General features: G+C 39.1%; 2 protein-coding genes across 2 annotated transcripts in view; both read right to left on the bottom strand.

Annotated features, from left to right (window-relative positions):
• Positions 1 to 291: 291 nt before the first annotated feature.
• eif4g2a (eukaryotic translation initiation factor 4, gamma 2a) lies at positions 292 to 7,966 on the bottom strand (the record flags this gene model as incomplete). The annotated part of the gene is made up of 20 exons (XM_086071374.1): positions 292 to 1,248; positions 2,299 to 2,420; positions 2,491 to 2,699; positions 2,794 to 2,998; positions 3,995 to 4,253; positions 4,478 to 4,693; positions 4,813 to 4,917; positions 4,994 to 5,101; positions 5,257 to 5,382; positions 5,459 to 5,622; positions 5,710 to 5,863; positions 5,930 to 6,112; positions 6,191 to 6,301; positions 6,488 to 6,639; positions 6,746 to 6,812; positions 6,906 to 7,037; positions 7,136 to 7,238; positions 7,326 to 7,451; positions 7,682 to 7,738; positions 7,875 to 7,966. Coding segments are annotated over 20 exons (2,757 nt in total), but the record flags the coding sequence as incomplete, so codon positions are not given.
• Positions 7,967 to 12,896: 4,930 nt separating this feature from the next.
• galnt18b (UDP-N-acetyl-alpha-D-galactosamine:polypeptide N-acetylgalactosaminyltransferase 18b) overlaps positions 12,897 to 18,249 on the bottom strand; it is a 69,526-nt gene continuing 64,173 nt past the window's right edge. Inside the window, exons 9-11 of the mRNA XM_086071684.1 lie at positions 17,216 to 17,311; positions 15,737 to 15,901; positions 12,897 to 15,136 (exon numbers count right to left, since the gene is read on the bottom strand). Of these exons, the coding sequence (XP_085927810.1) occupies positions 14,990 to 15,136; positions 15,737 to 15,901; positions 17,216 to 17,311 (408 nt within the window). The 3' untranslated portion in view covers positions 12,897 to 14,989. The remainder of the gene's footprint in view (positions 15,137 to 15,736; positions 15,902 to 17,215; positions 17,312 to 18,249) is intronic.

The following is an 18,249-nucleotide window of genomic DNA, read 5'->3' as shown; positions in this document are numbered from 1 at the left end:
GTCTCCTAAAATTTATATGGATTTAATGAAGATTTATGAATTGTAGCCAAAACCAGCTCACGGATAAACAATTGGAAGTGGGAAAGCACCTTTGAGTTTAAAAATGTGATTTGATTTAAACAATGTGAGTACATCAAAGCAAACTTACTGAATTGTTCCATTTTAAAATGTACAATCCTTGAATCGTCGCACCCCATGCATCAAGAAACACATTGAACAAATTCTTTATAGAGGTGCATGCACACTCCTAACGAACACTAACAAAGTAGAGCTGTTAAAAAGACAACAAGGGACCGTGAAATGTACTTTATTCAAAGTTGATCTGACTGCAGATGCCCACTCAAACCGTTGCTTACGTTGTTACATTGACACCCGAAAGAAAGCGCAGGTGGTCACATGCAAAAAGATTAAAAAGACCACTTAAAAACCCCGATGATATGGCAAACTGGAAACTAAGCTTTGGCTGTCTTGTATGATAAAACACTTTCAAGTATAGTCAGATACAGAGGTATATCTATAAAAAGTGATAAATTAAAAAAAGGCAACAGATTTATTTTACAGCACATTAATGTCCACACTCCAAATGCTATATTCAAAAAACAAAAAGCAAAAAAAAAAGAAAAAAAAGTGATTTTGCAAGCATCAGATCATCGCTTAGAGAAAAAAAAAAAAGGCAACTTACTCCCATCATTAATTACTTGTGCCGTGTGCCACAAATACAAAATGGCCGCCTGTTGTCGAGTTCAACACAAGAATAAAAAACGATTGGAGGAGCTTCCAGACAGAAAAACAAAAATCATCTGCAACTTAGGATTGTTCTTAATATCAAAATTAAGAAAGTGTATGATACTATTGCAACGACTCATGACGTGCAGCAAAGTGCATCTAAAAACAGATAAAAATGAGTCTCTCTTTACAATGCATGTTCTCATCTGTAAACAGCAGCACGCGATGACTGCGACTCGATTATGAAACCGTTTATGTATATGTTCGGCTAAACACCTCCTGTTAGCGCTAAAAGCAAATCATACTTGGGACAAATTACGTCTTATAAATAAACGGAACGTTGACATGTTTGACGCTGGTTTAAGTCGATTAGTAACAGTGGCGTTGTTGCTGACTGAAACAAAGTAGTTAAAATAGGAATCAAATTCAAACACGGGGGTGGTGGGGGAGGGATTTTTAGTAATCTTCATCCTCGGACTCCTCGTCTTCAGCCGTCTCCAGCCAGGTGAGCCACTGGTTCACCTGCATGGCAAAAAAACAAAAACAAATCAGATACATGTGAGTTTGCCATTTTGTGGTTTAGAGTAGATCTATTGCTATAAAAACATGGCACCAACCAAAAGAAAGATTAGCACCTCTTCTTTCATCAACAATTAGCATTAGAATGTAGCTAAGCTTCATTATTTACAAATCAAAGGGGGAAAGAGCCTTTTACTACATGGCCCTGGTTGATCTTATACTCTGCTGCCACCTGCTGGGCTTTTTTTGTAATAACTACCATTGCTCCAAGCATTCTTTTCAATTCTGAGGCCGCATCAAAGCCTTCTGTATGTTCTAGCATTTAGAAAACAACAACATATAAATACGTCTTCGGGAGCATGGTAATATTTAAAATAGAACGTATTTATAAGTTATTGGGAGAAAATAAGTTAATTGGGGGGAAAAAATATTTTGTATCAAAGTTAAGAGCAAATCTTTTTTTCTTCATTACCCTTTAAACTGATTATCTTTTAGTGTTAATTGGCATCTAATGGATTATCAAGTTAAAGTTCTTTTTTAAGTTTGCTTTTGTTTGTCTAGCTTTGTTTTTCCAAAATGAATTTGTCGACAAGTTGAATTTTAATTATGGCAGCCAAAATTGTGATCATGATTAAAATTCGTTAAATTGTGCAGCCATTTTGTAAGCCACCAAGAGTCTTCAATAAGGGATTGGATGACTTTTTTTGTCAATATGATTTATATTATTTCATATGGTTTGTATTATTTTCTATATGCTTCAGTTTTTAGATAAGAAAACTTTTCGGAATGTATTTGATTAAAAAAAATAATAATCAAAATTTTGCTGTATTATATACACTGAACCAGTGTGGTTGTGGTTTTTTTTTTTTGGGGGGGGGGGGGGCTATCCTCGCTGAAAAACTTTTTGGTGATCTGGCCAAAGCAATTTATAATATTGGGAATATTGTTTTTTTGGCAAAGGCACTATATTTATTTAGGCTTTTGCGCCATCCACAGGTAATAACTAGCATCCAGCTAGATGATAATTGTGCGATTTGCGTGGCGAGAACATACGTGAAACAAGGCTTTTCCTTTGCCCGGATACTCTTGGGTGACGTCTTCTTTCCATGTGAGGAAGGCTTCTTCTTCGATGATTTCCATGTCGTAAAAGTAGGCAAAGAAACGCAGCAGCATGCCTGGAAGCCGAGAGCCTCGTTAGCTTTTCTGACTAGATGTGCATATATATAGTGTGTGTGTGTTAGTCACCTTTGGGGAAGTGTTTAGCGTTGCAGTGGACCTGCAGCGCATACAGCGCTCTGACTTGCAGGTCGGCGTGATCGTGCAGGAACTTCTGCATGACGGGCTTGAAGGAGAGCAGCAGCTGCTTCTCCTCATCCAGCTGCTCTTTGCTGGGCGATGCCAGCTGCTCTTCGTCGTCATCCGGGTTGATCTCGTAGGCGATGTACTGCAGAAAACTAGCAAACAAAAAGGAGAATCAATGCGAGTAAGCGGAAGTGGGGTGGCAGTGGGATGGGATGGGATGGGAGGAGGGTGTTGCGGTTGGTCCACCTGGTGGTGAGGATGTTGACGAAGCCTTTGTCCGTGTGGAGTTTGGGCGAGATGTTATCTTTGATCCACTTGTAGATGGACTGTGGCGACGGGTCCACTTTGATCTGCTTCAGAAGCTCCTTCTCCAACTTCATCAGCGGGAACAGAAAGCTCAGGCTTTTGCCCTCCAGAATCTCCAGCATCCGGTCCTTGTTCTGGTCCATTTCTAGAGACGTGAAGACAAATGATCAAAACACCGTTCCCCGAAAAGTTGAGCTCATTTTAGACCAAAGAATTATATTTGGCAGCTTTCAGGCGCCCACCCGAGAATGCATTTCTTCGATCCTTTTGGGCAAGCAACAAGTTATTTAGTGTTTACATTTTGTCGTCGTTATAAACATTAACTTTTTCTAACTAATTAAAAAGAAAAGAAAAAACAATCTTGAAATCAAAGTAATAATATTGACTGTTTAACTACATGTGTGTGGCAACACGTTCTCAGCGTTGTGTAGCGAGACAGTATGAAGAATGAAGCTCTAGAAGTTTTGTTGAGGATTAGTGTTGATTTTTTTACTATTTTTCTTCACAAGGAAGTTTGTCCTTAAGCCTCTTTTAATCTTCTAAAATGTATTGAAATACTTGTGTATGTCTTTATGGATTCTGATTTCAAATTATGTAAAGGGTAACTACCTAACTGTAAAGTAACTTGACAAGTTTGGCTTCTTTCTGCCCCTTCTCAAACTTGCATCTTATATTGTGGATTTTTTCCGCTTTCCTTTATATTTTTATTACTGTTCTTGTTTGAGATGAATAACACCAAATCAAAAGACAAATACTAAACGGATGTCTGTTCAACAAGTGTAATAATGAGGCAATTTTTCATCTGTGTGTTTATCGCCTGTGGCAGTACACTTGCGGTGAAATACTTGTCGCTGATGTAATGTATTATTAGTCAAGTATGAGGAGCCGCTTACTAAATTTTAAACATTAAAATTGATTACTTACAAAAATCTAACCAAATTACCGGCGTCTGATAGCCGCAAAATGTGTCCGTCCCCAAAAAGAGTCTGGCTAGAAACGATGAAAAATTGCGCAAGGCATAATAGTTAAGGCGTTGTGAATCAATGCGTCATATATATATATATTTTTTTTTTATACAGATTCATCCTTATTTCTAGTCCACACCACAGTCTAAAACGATGTGAGGGGATGTGGGCAATACCGGGCAGCATCTTCTGCATGTTGACTTTGCTCTTCTGGAAGACATCGGCAAGCCAGTCGCGATCCTTGAGCTTGGCCATCTGTTGCAGGCAGAGCAGGAAGAGCGGGAAATGGGCTCCGTTCTCCAGCTGGTGGGACAAATCTGTCATGCTGATCAGGTCGGCAACGGCGCCCCGGGCTGCAAACTGAGCCAGGTACGACTTCACCAGTGGGACTTCTTCCTCGATCTTGGGACACTGGTCCAGGACACCCAGAATGGCCTGTGCAGAAAGCGTCGACAGTTTTGGTAGCGAGTAGTGACATCATGACACTTATTTTGTATACAATGTTTCACTGCTATAGAACAGATTTTTAATATGAATATACAAGCAGACAAAAATAGCAAAATCAGACGCAAGCACAAAAATGTGCCAATGTGGATTCCCCCAGCGCTCTATAGGCTTGGCGGCACGCCGGGAGATCACGTCGTCACCTTCACACTCACCTGCAGAAGGTTCTCGCTTGTGACAAGGCCCTCTGTGCAGAGCTCGTGAGTCAGGGTGCTGGCAAGTTCCTTATCGTCGTCTGAACGACTGAGCGAAGATACCACAATCTTGTTCAACATCTCCGATAAAAAGTGTTTGGGCGCCCTCATCTCCTTGACGGTGGCCACAGCCTCATTGACGTTCTTGTTGTCCATGTAGTCCGCAACAAGCGTCTCCTAAAAAACACAATGACGGCCCAAATGTTTAATCTACTCATCTTGAACAGGACTGCGTATATATATATATATATATATATATATATATAGGAAAAAAATGAAGAAAAAAAGAACATTACCGTCATTTTCTGCAGCTCTTCCTTCGTAGGAGGTAGTTTTTTGTTGGTCTTTGCGGGTTTCTCCTGAATTGGTGGTGGATTGGTTTTAAGACCAAGCTGTGGGGACTACAAAAAGATAAATATTTAACCATAGAAATTTTGTAGAGCAGATTTTTTTAAAAACTAATATTTAAATAATTACCTGTCCCATTAAGGAACCTTGGGCACTTAGCGGCATCATCGTCATCTGTGGCTGCAACTTTGGCACTTTTTTGTTTAAGATGAATGACTGTGCTGGCCTCAGGCTGATCTAAAAGGTGTACAAACAAGAGAAAACCATCACCACCTTTTATCATCTACATTAAACCAGTGCCAACCAAAGTCATTTTGCTCATAAAAGATAAATTAATGTCACAAATAAACTTGGCGACAGTCTTCCCACCATCTTAAGAAAAGTCCAAGTACCTCATCCACATTGAGCTTCCCTTTCTTGCTGAAGCGTGGGCCCATATCCTTGGACTGCATCTGCATCTGCATCTGCATCTGAACAGAGCCATTCTGTTTATGGCTGAAAACTGGCGAACTCTGACCCTGAGGAGACATTGCACAGTTAAATGTTGCTAAATGTCCACAATTAACAGGATGAAAAGCACATAGCAGCACTCACCTGCGTTGGCTTGATGAAAGGTTTGTTTCCTGTCTCAAACTGGGGCTGATGCGAGGTGTTGTTCATCCCAACATGGCCATTGAAAATCGGGTTGGAGCGATGGCGGCCCAAAGTTGGAGAGTAGTGGTCCTGAATAACTCCAGGACCTGTTCCAATACCAATTCCTGCACAAATTATATGGAAAAACTAAATATTGCATTTGTGTTGTGTGTGGCATTGTGGGCGATGAGGACAAGCGCACTGCGGCCTACCGGGCATTTGTCCAAACATATCTGCCAGCCCCCCAAGTCCTTCTTTGTCAAATCTGACCCTGCTGTGTAGGAAAGCGTTGTCCAGGAAGGTATGATCCATGAAAAAGTCAGACCTCAAGCAATCCGACTGAGGTGGAATGAACACACCCAAGTCCTGCAAAAACAATTTTAGGTTAGCATCGGGCCACAATGACGAGCAAACCAGATGAACAAGATCCACCTTTACGGCATCCTGGCGAACTTGACTGATGGTCTTTGGCCCGTTGTCAAAATACGCTTTTCGAGGCACCCAGTTGTTCCTCCGCAGCTCCACCGTGTTCTGCAACAGGAAGCGAATCCTCGCAGGTAATTCCTTGTTGTTGGTCAAGGCCTGCATGCGGTCGAAGTACTGATTCATCAGGGACTGCAAGAGGAAGAACGCTACGTTGTTACATAAACCAAGAGGACCGCTTTGACACAGCAACGCTTGCTACAAACGTACCCTAGCCTTCTCATGATCGAGCTTGGGTCCCACCGTCTTCATTATCTGACAGAGACACTCCAGGTCTTCTCCCATATCCTTAAGTTGGACTTGCTTCTTCTTTTCCAGAAGCTGAAAGCAAAAATAGGACATTTCACATTCGAGATGCCCATTTGTTTTACAATACAGTGGTGTTTTGACTTCCCAATTCCATTATATTTTATTTCCCATGACCAGCTTTCAAAACACTCATTGAATGGAAATAATCCATTAGCCCATTAACACCAATACAACAACTTGTTGTGATTGTCAACCTACTGTTTTAATGCATTTGTGGAGGATGGATTCGTGGATAAGGTGAAGTTTCCCAAGCTCTCCGATGAATTTGATGTTGCCAAGCATTTTAATCTTGGCAATAGCACGCTGCTCCTCCTCCTCAGAGGTGAGAGGGCAATCTTGCTTGTCAAAAACTACCGAGGGAGAACAACAACAAAGTTAAATAGGTTCTTCACAAAAACATGGCAGTCAAAAAATAAAAAATAAAATAAAAAATATATATATGTATTTGCTGCACACCTTCAACATTTCTGGCACGATTTTCAAACTCATCTTGAAGTTTGGATATGAGAAGCCTCCTGAAGGTCTGCAATAAAAGCAGACAAAATAAAAGCAGAATATTGAAGAAAGGCCACAAAAAAAGGCAAATACTTTCTCTTCAAAATAGTTAATCATTTACTGTATTCTGCTTTTTTGTTGCTGGATTTTCAGTTGCTGGATCTTCAAAGTTTGGTGCGTCTCCTGCCAAGCGTAGACATAGCTGAGCATATAACTGACTGTACTTGGGCTCTTCAAGGGCTTTGTCAACAATCTAAAAACGGTAAAAACAAAACAAAACATAGAAGCACATAATGAACGAGTGCCTCGATGCGCTAACAAACAAATGCAAGAATTGTAGACAACACTGACCAACAAGATGATTCCTTTCAGGATAAGCTTCGAATCCACACCCACATTGAGGAGCTCCAGGCACAGCTTGTCAAACTTCTCAGGTGTCAGCTTATTAAGTATGCTGAAGAAAACAGAGGCACACACTCAACCATGCATCTTAACACAAAGCGACGTCGGCGATAGTCAACAATTTCCAGCCAAAACTCACCCTCTCACTTTTCGGAAGATTGCATCGTATTGCCCTTTCTCAGCAGAGAAGGTGGGCTCTTGTCTAGTGCTGCGAGAAGGTATCCATCTCTGAGCGGCAGAACCTGGGGCCTTCCCCAGGAACTCGCTATAATGAAACCAAAAAAAGAAAAAAAGCTGGTGTTACAGCAAAAGTACTGCAAAACAGAACCTTGTGTCACTTAAAAGAAAGTACATTATGATTACTACAAAAGCTTGTTTTAGTCTAGTTCTAGTGTAAATTAATGATAGCTAGTGCATGAGTATGTGCTTAAAAGCTCATTGGCAAATAAGTTAGCAGCTAAAATTTAAATTAAAAAAAATGTAAAAAAAAATCACCTTTTGCTTTCAGCCTTGGGAAAGTGCTGAGGTGCACCCCCACCTCCTCCCCCTACTCTGTGATGCAAACAGAAAAAAAACCATGTTGAAACAAGAAAGGGTGTATGCGTTTGCTAGTTCCTGTTTGTGCGCGTCATGTTTTGGCAGCTTTCCCAGTGCAAGTAGTAAGCGACGGGTCCCTACATAATAATACCTGAAATGAGAAGGTACCCCTGGTGCAACAACACTCTCCACTTTGGCGGCTTGACTACAAATATTTGGAAAAGAATTGTGTTCTGGGGGGAATCAGGGAAACGCAACCTACAAGTAGAAAGAGAGAATAACAGTGTTACAAAACAAGCATGTTCACAGTTAATCAGTTGAAAAGTCACTTTCATAGTGAGTATTTATTCATATCCTTAAAGTGTGAATAACTAGTGACATTATAAATCTCTCCTAGTTGACATCTGGTGCTTTACTAGCCCAAGAGGACAAAAATGAGACCTGCAGCTCACACCCTCATGTATAATAATGCAAAATACATTATCCCATTGAGATAACCTGCTGAAGACTGTACTTGATTCTGAAAATATTCTGTAACTGCAGGCTTACCCTAGACATCGAAAGAAATGCTCTTTATGGACAGCCGTTCTTCACTAGTACAACCAGCACACACAGTTGTCCTATATTACTATGTCAAAGATGTCTGACTTCTGAGAACAATGATCATACTAGTAGAGGAGTTTAAGATGGATACCAAGGACAATAAAAAAATGCACAAAAGGCTTTTGGGCCTTTTAGTAGTAGGACTAGCAATATGAGAAATTTCCCCAAAACGGCAGTCTGTAAAACTACAGAGTCTGGTTGGTATGACCACTTCAACAGTACAGTGTGCAAAGAACTTTGAAAATCAGATGATTGGAGAGAGAAAAAATGTGTGTGTGTGTGTGTGTTGGGAAAATTGGCCTTTTTTAGGGAATGTTTTTATGCGGTATCGACTACAGAAAATCTGGCCATAAACATCTTCAAATTTGAACAACACAATCTAACGTGATTATTTCCTATTTCCAAACATATCTCCTGGACCCTTTGGTTTCTTCTGCTACAGCCAGTTGGCTGTCAAGTTTTAGTTAAAAAAAAAAACTATGAAAAAGCTTGGGTCAGAATTCAGAGGTATTCTCCAAATCGATGCATCAAAATGACTGATATTTGAAACGTTGTCCTAAAAACTTAAATAGCGCAAACGGAGCATATTTTACAAGAAGCACAACATGAGTATTTAGTAAGGAATAGGTTATGTACTTTAACCATCTATTGTTTTGAGGGGGATTTTTTGTTATGAAGGATTTTAGAGGCGTTTGATAAGTGCTCATGTCGTGTTTTTTGTGTGATAGGCCGAGCTACAAGTACTACTAGTGAAGCACTGGATGTTAACTATAATTTGATAACATTACTAGTCTAGTATAGTTTTTCCTCACTGTTACCATGTAGGCCAAAGTTGCCATACAAATGAGTAAAAAGGACGTCATAGTGCTGATAACCAAGGATATTGAGGGGGGGGAAAAATAGTATTGCTAGTAAAACAGTCACTCTATAGCCTACTAGTGGCCCTAGTTGATCTACTAAATAGATCTAACTATATATTACGCGGTTGAGTCAAGTAGTACTCATTTAAACAACTGAAAGCCATTTTATTTAAAAAAGACACTTGTGCACATGACTGTTACACGTGCCGGTGGGGCCAAATTCTTCAGTGGCGTACACACACAGGCGGCGCTATCCTGGTTCCTGGCACGAGGCATTAGCTTAGCAAAACGTCGACGTCTCGATTCGCTTTCACAACTCGATCCGAGACTAGGCCGAATACAGGACGTCATTAAATGGAAAATTACCGCTGATAATGGCGATTAATTAACAGCTCTTGTCACAGAACAATCATCTGATCGACACGCGACTGGGATGGGACTACGTCGATTGATTATGGCAATTAAAATAATGTTTAGTCGGATATAAATTTAAATAATTTTCGAATAATTTGTTAAATTAATTCTGTTCTGTATATGTGTTTGTGGTTTAGTAGTATTATCGTCAGGTTTTGGTGATTAATTTAAAAATAAGTGTTGAAGGGCTATTTAAATGTTATCGTGATTGTTTTTATTATTATTTAATATAATAGTATTACTGGATTAGATGTATACAAGAATAAAAGGGTGAAAACGAGAAAAAGGAGTCCAGGAGCTATTTTTCCTCAAGTCTTTGTTAAGAAACCGGATGTTGGCACACAGCGACAGACTGGTGGATATCTTCTCGAGATGGCCGTTAAAGCGGTCATCGTCACACAATAACTATGATCAAAAATGCAGTTTCTTTGTTTTGTCGACGTCAGATAACGACGTTAACAATCCAATCCACCAAAAGCCGCAAACTAGGTCAGTTAGCTAACATTAGCCAAGCCGTGGAAAAACGGAAAGTACTTACCTTTTACAAAAAGAACGTCAGCTTAATTGATCTCTTGTCGCCAAGTATTAAGAAAATTAGGCGATGAATGGGGGTGAAAGGATGATGATCTGTCGTAATTATCACCAGAAGCTTGGATTTCCACGAAATAAAAGCGGACGGCCTAGTCGTAGAGGCTCGCAGCTGCTGTGAAGAAGGACTGCTGACTGGTTGTGTGCGTCACGAGGAAGGTAGTCGCTTTTTGAATGGGAGACGTGATTAGCCTGCCCTGGTGACGTCACGTACTGAAAACTCACTGAGCGTTTCGCAATTCACTCCATTTCCGGAACTGTTTTGATGCAAGCCCTTTTAACGGTAAACTAAACCTAACTGACAATAAAGATAACTTCAACAGAAATATGAGTAGTAAGAAACTCAGACTCAGATTTATTGTCATTCATCAAACATAGCATCCCAGATGTTGTCATTGAACGAAATGTCAAAAATGCACAGCCCGAAATAAAAACACAGAGAAAAAAAACTATACAGTAAATAAAACAAAATAAAACCTTAAATTAAAAACAACAATACAATTTACACTTTCGGGAGAGTTTTAACTCATTATATACGTATTGCACTCGTCCCTTTCATTTTCTTTTCAGCAGTCTTATAGCAGGTGGAAAAAAACTCTTCAAGAGTCTGGCAGTTATGCACCTCAAACTCCGATAACAAATAGTAGCAACAATTTCTTTCTGACTTGTCATAATTACTTTGTGGTTATTATTAGTAGACATTGAAGTAGTTCTAAACAATATTAATAATAATAAACGATATCATATTAATATGTTGCTTTCAGAACATATGAGTCACAGGGTTACATTGTTTTGAGTGACACTCCATTACAACAACAAAAAGAAAAAGAAAACACCTTAGGTCTACCCATAGTCAGAAAAATAAGCTTGATTCTGCAGCCACGTCTCACTTTTTTTTCTCTTTCTCGAGAGCAAGCAACATATATATATGTATATATATATATATATATATGTATATATATATATATGTATATATATATATATATATATATATATATACACCTGTTGCCTAGGAGGCAATAGGCACCCTTGGACCACATAAGTTTCCTGTGGGCACGTTTGAAAAAACAAAAACAAACAAACAAAAACAGTGATGGGACATTGTAATTTCCTAGAAATGATGTAGAAGTGATCTTTTGCAAATGTAAACACTCTCAGAGATTTATAGAAATACAGAACTATAGAAAACGTTATCCAATTTTGGGGAGAAAAAAAGTCTAAAGCTCAACCGTGGTTGGCTTTATCTGTCTCGTAAGTTAGAACACCACATTCAATATACAGTAACTCTGTATTTGTAATGATTCAAAGAGAAAGTTGAGAAGTATGGACTGAAAAACCGGGCCTTTGCTCAGTGACTTATCTGTGAACAAAATGTACTGTTGTGCACTCTTATCATCCTGTTTCAGGCGGACTTTCAGTTAGATGTGCAAGCTCGAATCAAGAGCATAAATGATGTCCACGAGCACTATCGCTTACTGACATTCTTTATTGCCGAGTGACCTCTGCATGGTGCACTTTGAACACCGTCTTATTTTTTTCTTTCTGTCTGGTTGCAGTCATTGAAATCACAAAGAAACACGCACATACCTGTGCAATCGCCATTTTAACACAATTGTGTTTACAGCCGTAAACACAAAATAAATATTGACACAATAGTAGTAGGCCTCTTTTCAAGTACAGTTTCTCATATTATGCACCTCCCATTTGTATGATTTCAGTAAACCATTAGATGTCACTCTCTACCCATTCACTCGCTGTAGTAAAGGATGTCAAACCAGCAATGAAAACAAGACACCATTTTGAAAAACAAGCCATTTATTATATTTTTGAGAAAAGGATAACCATCAATGGTGCATTTCTTATGCATTAAATATTTTATTCGTAAATCATATATTTTGCACAAAAAACACAAAAAGGGTTGCTAAATCAATGCTAATGTCAAGAGTTTTTGCTTGAGAAAACATCCTCGCTGTGTTGATGTGTGATATGATAACAAAAAAAAACCCTTAACTATATGATAAAAAAAGAAAGAAACATTTTGACATTAATGTCTGTTTTGAATAATATGAGTTGTCTTAGTTTGAGTGTCACACTCCATTAAGGTTGGGGAATTTTTTTGTTTTCAACAAATAGAGGACTTACCTTAGGTCTAACTATGGTCAAAGCATTTAGCTTGATGATGTTATTCCTGCTGAGTACTGTAACTCACTTTTTTTTCTCTTCCACTAGATGGCTAAAAAGGTTTTAGTAAAAGGAGTCGGGCTGTGTATGATGAAAAACAAATTCAGAGCATACTGTTTAATACATGTCTGTGATAAAAACAAAATATTTAAACAGTTACAAATAAAACCATATAAAAAAGTTGATTTAAAATGTATTTTACAAGTTATATTTTATATGTAAGTTGGTCATCAATAAGGGCTAATACAAATACGCCATTTGGAGGGACAAAAATGTTAATGAAAAGAGAAAATATGTTTTTTAATGTGCATGGGGGCTGGGACTGTTTTGTTTTTGTTTTCATCTAACATATTAAATTGGACATTGTTACTTTCTTTGAACAGTGGGGAATATTTTTACGAGGCTCAAACTTCACTATCTAGTGGAAGTAAAAGTCATAACAAGGTTTCCGGTTGAATGGAGCGTGAGATCGACAGCGGATCAGCTCAACGTCTGCAGTGATGCAGACTCTGTATCGGTGTGTCTTGATGAAAGGAGCCGAGCCAAAAGCGGAAATTCTCCATTTTCTGGTCGATCTACATCCCCACCCTTACCTATGGTCACGGGCTGTGGGATGTGATTGAAACAACAAGATTGTTGATACAAGCAATGAGTTTCTGTCGCAGTGTCCAGCGCTCCCTTAGAGATAGGGTAAGAAGCTTGGTCAACTGCTCAGAGTACAGCCGATGCTCCTCCGTATCGAGATGAACCAGATGTGGTGGCTCAGGGATCTCGTTGGGAAGTCTCTGGTGAGGTGATTGGAGCATGTCGGGAGGAAGCTCCAGGGACAACTCAGTACGCACTGGAGAGACTAGTATGTCTCCTGGCTGGCACTTTGTCCAAGTGTAAAATCTTGTGGGCGGGCGAGTGTGGCCATTTTCTCTCCTGTGTACTTACAAACCGGGCTGACGGCAAATCTAAATTAGTGCATCGCTGCCATCTACTGGCACTTGTGCATCAATAAAATTGTTACCAAGCTGGAAATTCCCAGTTGAGCAGAATCAGATTCTCCCATGGCCATCCCCATAAGTTGAACTTTCAGATTCTAAAAATATGTAAGTGAGTAGTAATTTTCTGTATATTTTTCAGCATGGCCTGCTTGAGCATACAGAGGGGATCATGTTGCATCTATTAAAAAGTGCAAGTGAAGGAGGTCTTTTTGATGAAAGTGGGTTTCCATGTATATTTAATCTGTTGAGGCCTGTTCGAGTGCAGTTTCTAATGAGGACTGACATTTTGAAAACAGGCTGGGCCACCAGTCGCCTCCTCAGGTGCACAAAACAGTCGGAGCAGGGAGTAACCTATTTTTCACTGACATCTCTTTCCATGCTGTGTACTTTTTGAAAAGCTGCATATGTGTGTGCAAGAACATCTATTTTTTTCCCCACTTGGTATACAGTATACGCTCTCCGGCGATAAGCAAGAAGCACCTTATTATGCGAACGGCAATTCACATTTCTTTTTCACTATACAACGTAGTAGTTTTCATCATGAATTTCATTACTCCGCTTTCCTTTGTAGCTCTCAGTGTTGCAAAGCAGTGGTGCTTCTCAAACACCTGGTCGATTCTTTTCATTGTCCTGCAAACTATCCTTTGATTACCGCTCTGTTTGCACAGATTTTGTACTTTAGTGGCTTTTGGTGTGTGTTAATTGCATTTTAAATAGTTGATAGACATTGAGATTCTTGTCTTTGTTAAAAAGACACATACAGCTAATGTTTTAAACATTTTTTTTATTTACCGTTATATATGACAAATATTCAGGTTATTAACAATCAGAAAATAATCAACATTTTGTTCCCCATTTGTCCTATGGGCTATACAGCTAATTCACAAAATAAACCTGAGACCGTGAAATAAAATACTTACAGCAGGAACAGATTGCTACACGGTAGCCATAAGAAAGGCCCAAAACAATCCAGTTTTCAACCCAGTACCTTTTTTTTCATCCAATGAAAATATGACTGTACTGCTTTTACCAGAAAATATACAAAGTATTCTAGCTTGTCATATAAATATCAGTTGAAATACTAGTCGCTCACCTTTCCATGGGCACATTTAAATGTTGTAACATTCGCAATATGATTTAGCATCAAATGGCGTCATGGTGCCATCCTTTCCCCAGCCCCATTTGATCTTTTTTTGCTGTGTTCCAGAAAACTGTGGTCAAGAGATTTCCAACCTCTGAAGACAAATGTATTAAATGCCACCTGAAGTCAGAACAAAGTTTGGCCAATTCACAGATCGCTTATGATGCCAACAGTAATGAGCCTGGAATTATTTCAATGTCCATTACTGTATTTCCTATAGCAAGTTAAACAATATCAAAGTCTACGAGAGTCATGGATTGCGTTTGGGTTTGGAGGTTGTAGCTTGAATGCTAATGAAGCACTTATCGAGGTCATCAGCCATGTTTTCTTATGTTTACCGTGGACTGGAACGCTTTGAAGTTGGACATTAGAATTTTTAAGTGTGATATTTCTACTTTGCAGCTGACTGGAAAGCAGAATTACCCTCACAGATACAGACACAAACTTCATACGCAATCAGTCAGTCAGTCAGTCAGCAAGTCAGGTGTGCTTATAGAGAATTGCTATACAACACGTTTGTGATGAACCATTTCTGTCCAGTACACTTCTGCAGAGCCAGTTGGTAACCAAACTCGTTGTCGCTGTTTGCTACAAGTTCCAGGCATCTCCTTGATTTCTTGTTCTGAATGGATCCTCCCTGAAAACATAAACAAATTGTTCTGTCTCCTCAAGAACTTTTTTGGGGGGGGGGGGGACACACAGCTGTATATTAATTATCGAGACAGTATCTTCTTGTATCTTCTTTTTAGCATTTCAAGCTTCTTATCTATGGGCTGGTTTGGAGACAATCACAAGACGGAGTCATGCCACATAATCTATGACAAAATTCCTAATATGTTAGTGTGAACATTGCAAGTGGTTGGAAGTACAATTTTTGTTAAAGCATTTATGAATAATGAGTTAAAGTAATAAGTGAGGTAAAATTGGGATAGGACTAGATAAGCAGTTGCTTCATCCTATTCCATTTCGAACAGTAAGTCTTTTTTTTGGTAAATTAATTTCTTTGGAAGTCATTATTACTCTTATTTATGGAGAACAAAACAGTTAAGTTCCATCCTTGTTTTGTGGAATAATTTAAAATGTTTGTTATTTGTTTTTGACACAATTGTGACATTATGCTCTTTTGTTTTATTGTCATTTAAATGTTCAAAATAAAGTTGAGTAACATGCAAATTAGTTCCCACTATTTGGGATCTTAGTAAACTAGGTCCTTAGTTTTGTTTAAAATAAAAAGCACCTGAGTGAAGAGCCAGTGTAGTTTCATGCGTTTGGCTGTGGCATAGCCACACTCGATGAGTCGTGGTCTGCTGTTCACATCCACCAGGCACTTGTTGTCATCATCGTCAACAGTGGGACTGAGGAGACCCAACAGGAGCTGCTGAGTACTGGTGTAGTACACATTCTGTAAGAACATAACAACTGGTTTTCGATGGCGACAGAGAGGGAAGACGGTGGAAGGATCACACAGGGTGTCATCTACGCAACAATGGAATTGGATGTGTAAGTGTGAAGCGGAGTGGATTTAGGATGGAGCCTAATTCTAAACATCCATCCATCCATCCATATCACTTCTCTCCACAAGGATTCCTAAAATGTATTTTCAATGTACTGTATTAGCCTAACTGTCAATGGATTGTAAAATTGGATCACTTTTGGAAGAATCGAAACTACCTATTTTCTTGATTTAAAGTCACTGCTGACTGGAGAAGTACGAAGACAGCATACAACACACACGATGGATTCGAAGTGATCATAAATATTGAATCCTTACAAATGTCCTTTCTTTCAAGGAAATCGGCTTTCCTGTATTTAGCTGGGATACTGATCATTTGAGAATTTAGTGGGGAAATAATCTCCGTTCAAAAAGAAAAAGGCTTTGCATTTAAATATGGGAGAGAGTGGGTTTGATGATTTGCAATGCGCTCATGTTGACACTGGATTTGAAATCTGTGCTGCACATACAGAGAACACATTACATTTTATCATTACCATACATGCATCTTCTTGGTGTTCAGATTCCGCACATTTTTTAAATTATAATTATTATTGTTTTATTTTTTATTTTGCGCATTTGTTCAATATCCTTGATGTCCACTTTAAGTACTAGTTAGGCGAAATGTGGCACTAGCAGAGGAGGAAAAAAAACATAACCAGTAAGTTCTTCAACTAGAGCGCTGAATTGACTTGTAAAGACATAAAGAAAACTAGTGGATATCAAGGATATTGAATCTCAAACAGCTTTCCGTTAAGGGCACTAAAATGATCAGATGGCATTTTGTTGTGCTTTAATTATTGCAAGCACAGTGGCCGAAAAGTAAATTATACATCATAATTGAGCCCTGGAGCCAAAATAAAAAGGTTCCTTGCACACTTTTATAATTACAGATTTAGAAGAATGAAAAAACAGATGCAATTAGTTTGGTACCATTTGTGAAAAAGAATGCCAGAGTAGTTTAGACCCCAAAAGTGTCACAGCAAGGTTAAAGCAATTTGCTCAGACAAAGAAGGATGAAGAGATCAATAGCAGCTTGATGAGGCTGGCAAACACAGATGAGGATAAAGCTGTGCTAACATTTGAGGACATTTAGAGTCGCTGTTATTTAGACTGACCTATCCTGAACAAATAGTCCAATTAGGTTTGAAACTTGCGAGGCATCAGCCACGCGACATGCTTTGAAATGCAGCTGTGGCTGTTAAATGAGAACGTCGCTCTAACCTGTGGTGTCATTCCGTGACAGAGGTACATGATGGGAACATTGTCATTGTCGGGCCCTTGATCCAGACACACGTCGTTCTTCAGAGAGTTTTTCAGCTGTAAGACACACACGCATGCACACACAAATTACCGAATAGGGCAGTAAAGTCAATAAAATGACGGTGCTAAAGATTCAAGTAAAAGTAAAAAGTAGCTCTCCAAATAATTACGTCAGTAAGTAGCCAGTGAAAAAAAACTGCTCAAGCACTGAGTAACCGGTGAGTATGAACATCAACAACAAGAGGACATTTTCTAAGTAAATACAGTATACACAAATCTGAAGAATGTGAGTCATAATATTTGAATATGGATTTCTTTTTTGCTTCATAAAAATGCAAATTTCACAGCATTACCTATGCTCTTGTCACACAGTTATTAGAGCATGCTCTGCCTGATTGGTGCACCACAAGCGGCTCCGAGAATGGTGCTTTGAGAGTGCAGAGCGAGCGGCGGTGGAACACTGCCAGGGATGATTCCACTCCCCACCGGCTCTGTAGACGTTTACTTTATGTGCTAATCACTAAAGCCACAGGCAGCGCAAGGTCTTTGTGAGAGCTTAAATGTAAACCTTTCAAGTTTCGTGCGGTAAAAAAAGAAAGAAAGAAAAAGCAATGTTTGCGACACCTGTGGAGACAAACTTGGAAAATTTGACAACTGATGGATGACAGTGTAGAAGCCTTCAAGTAATCGTGGATTAGCAAATGCAAGTTTAAAATCATTCATGAGTCACAATCGATTGGCCTACTCGTCTTCAAAAACAGCTTAGTTCTTAAAGCTTGCTTATTTTCCAAAGAAGATTTTGGTGTTGAGACATATCGGTCACAATTTCTTCTTCTTCGTCTTCTTTTTTTGGTATCGATCTGTCCCTGTATTGTTTGTTATTTTTTTGCCTCTCCAATCTCCAATTTCAAGTGAGCATAGCTTGAAAACAAATCAACAAACTATCTGAGAAGTGTTGTAAAGCTCCGCCTCTTTGCAGGAGCTGTGCAGAATTA

This window comes from Leptonotus elevatus, chromosome 3 (genome assembly GCF_054856555.1).
Source record: "Leptonotus elevatus isolate MCC_2025b chromosome 3, RoL_Lele_1.0, whole genome shotgun sequence".
NCBI lineage: Eukaryota > Metazoa > Chordata > Actinopteri > Syngnathiformes > Syngnathidae > Leptonotus > Leptonotus elevatus.
The sequence above is the reverse complement of the archived record's forward strand: the minus strand, read 5'-3'. Positions and strand labels throughout refer to the sequence as shown.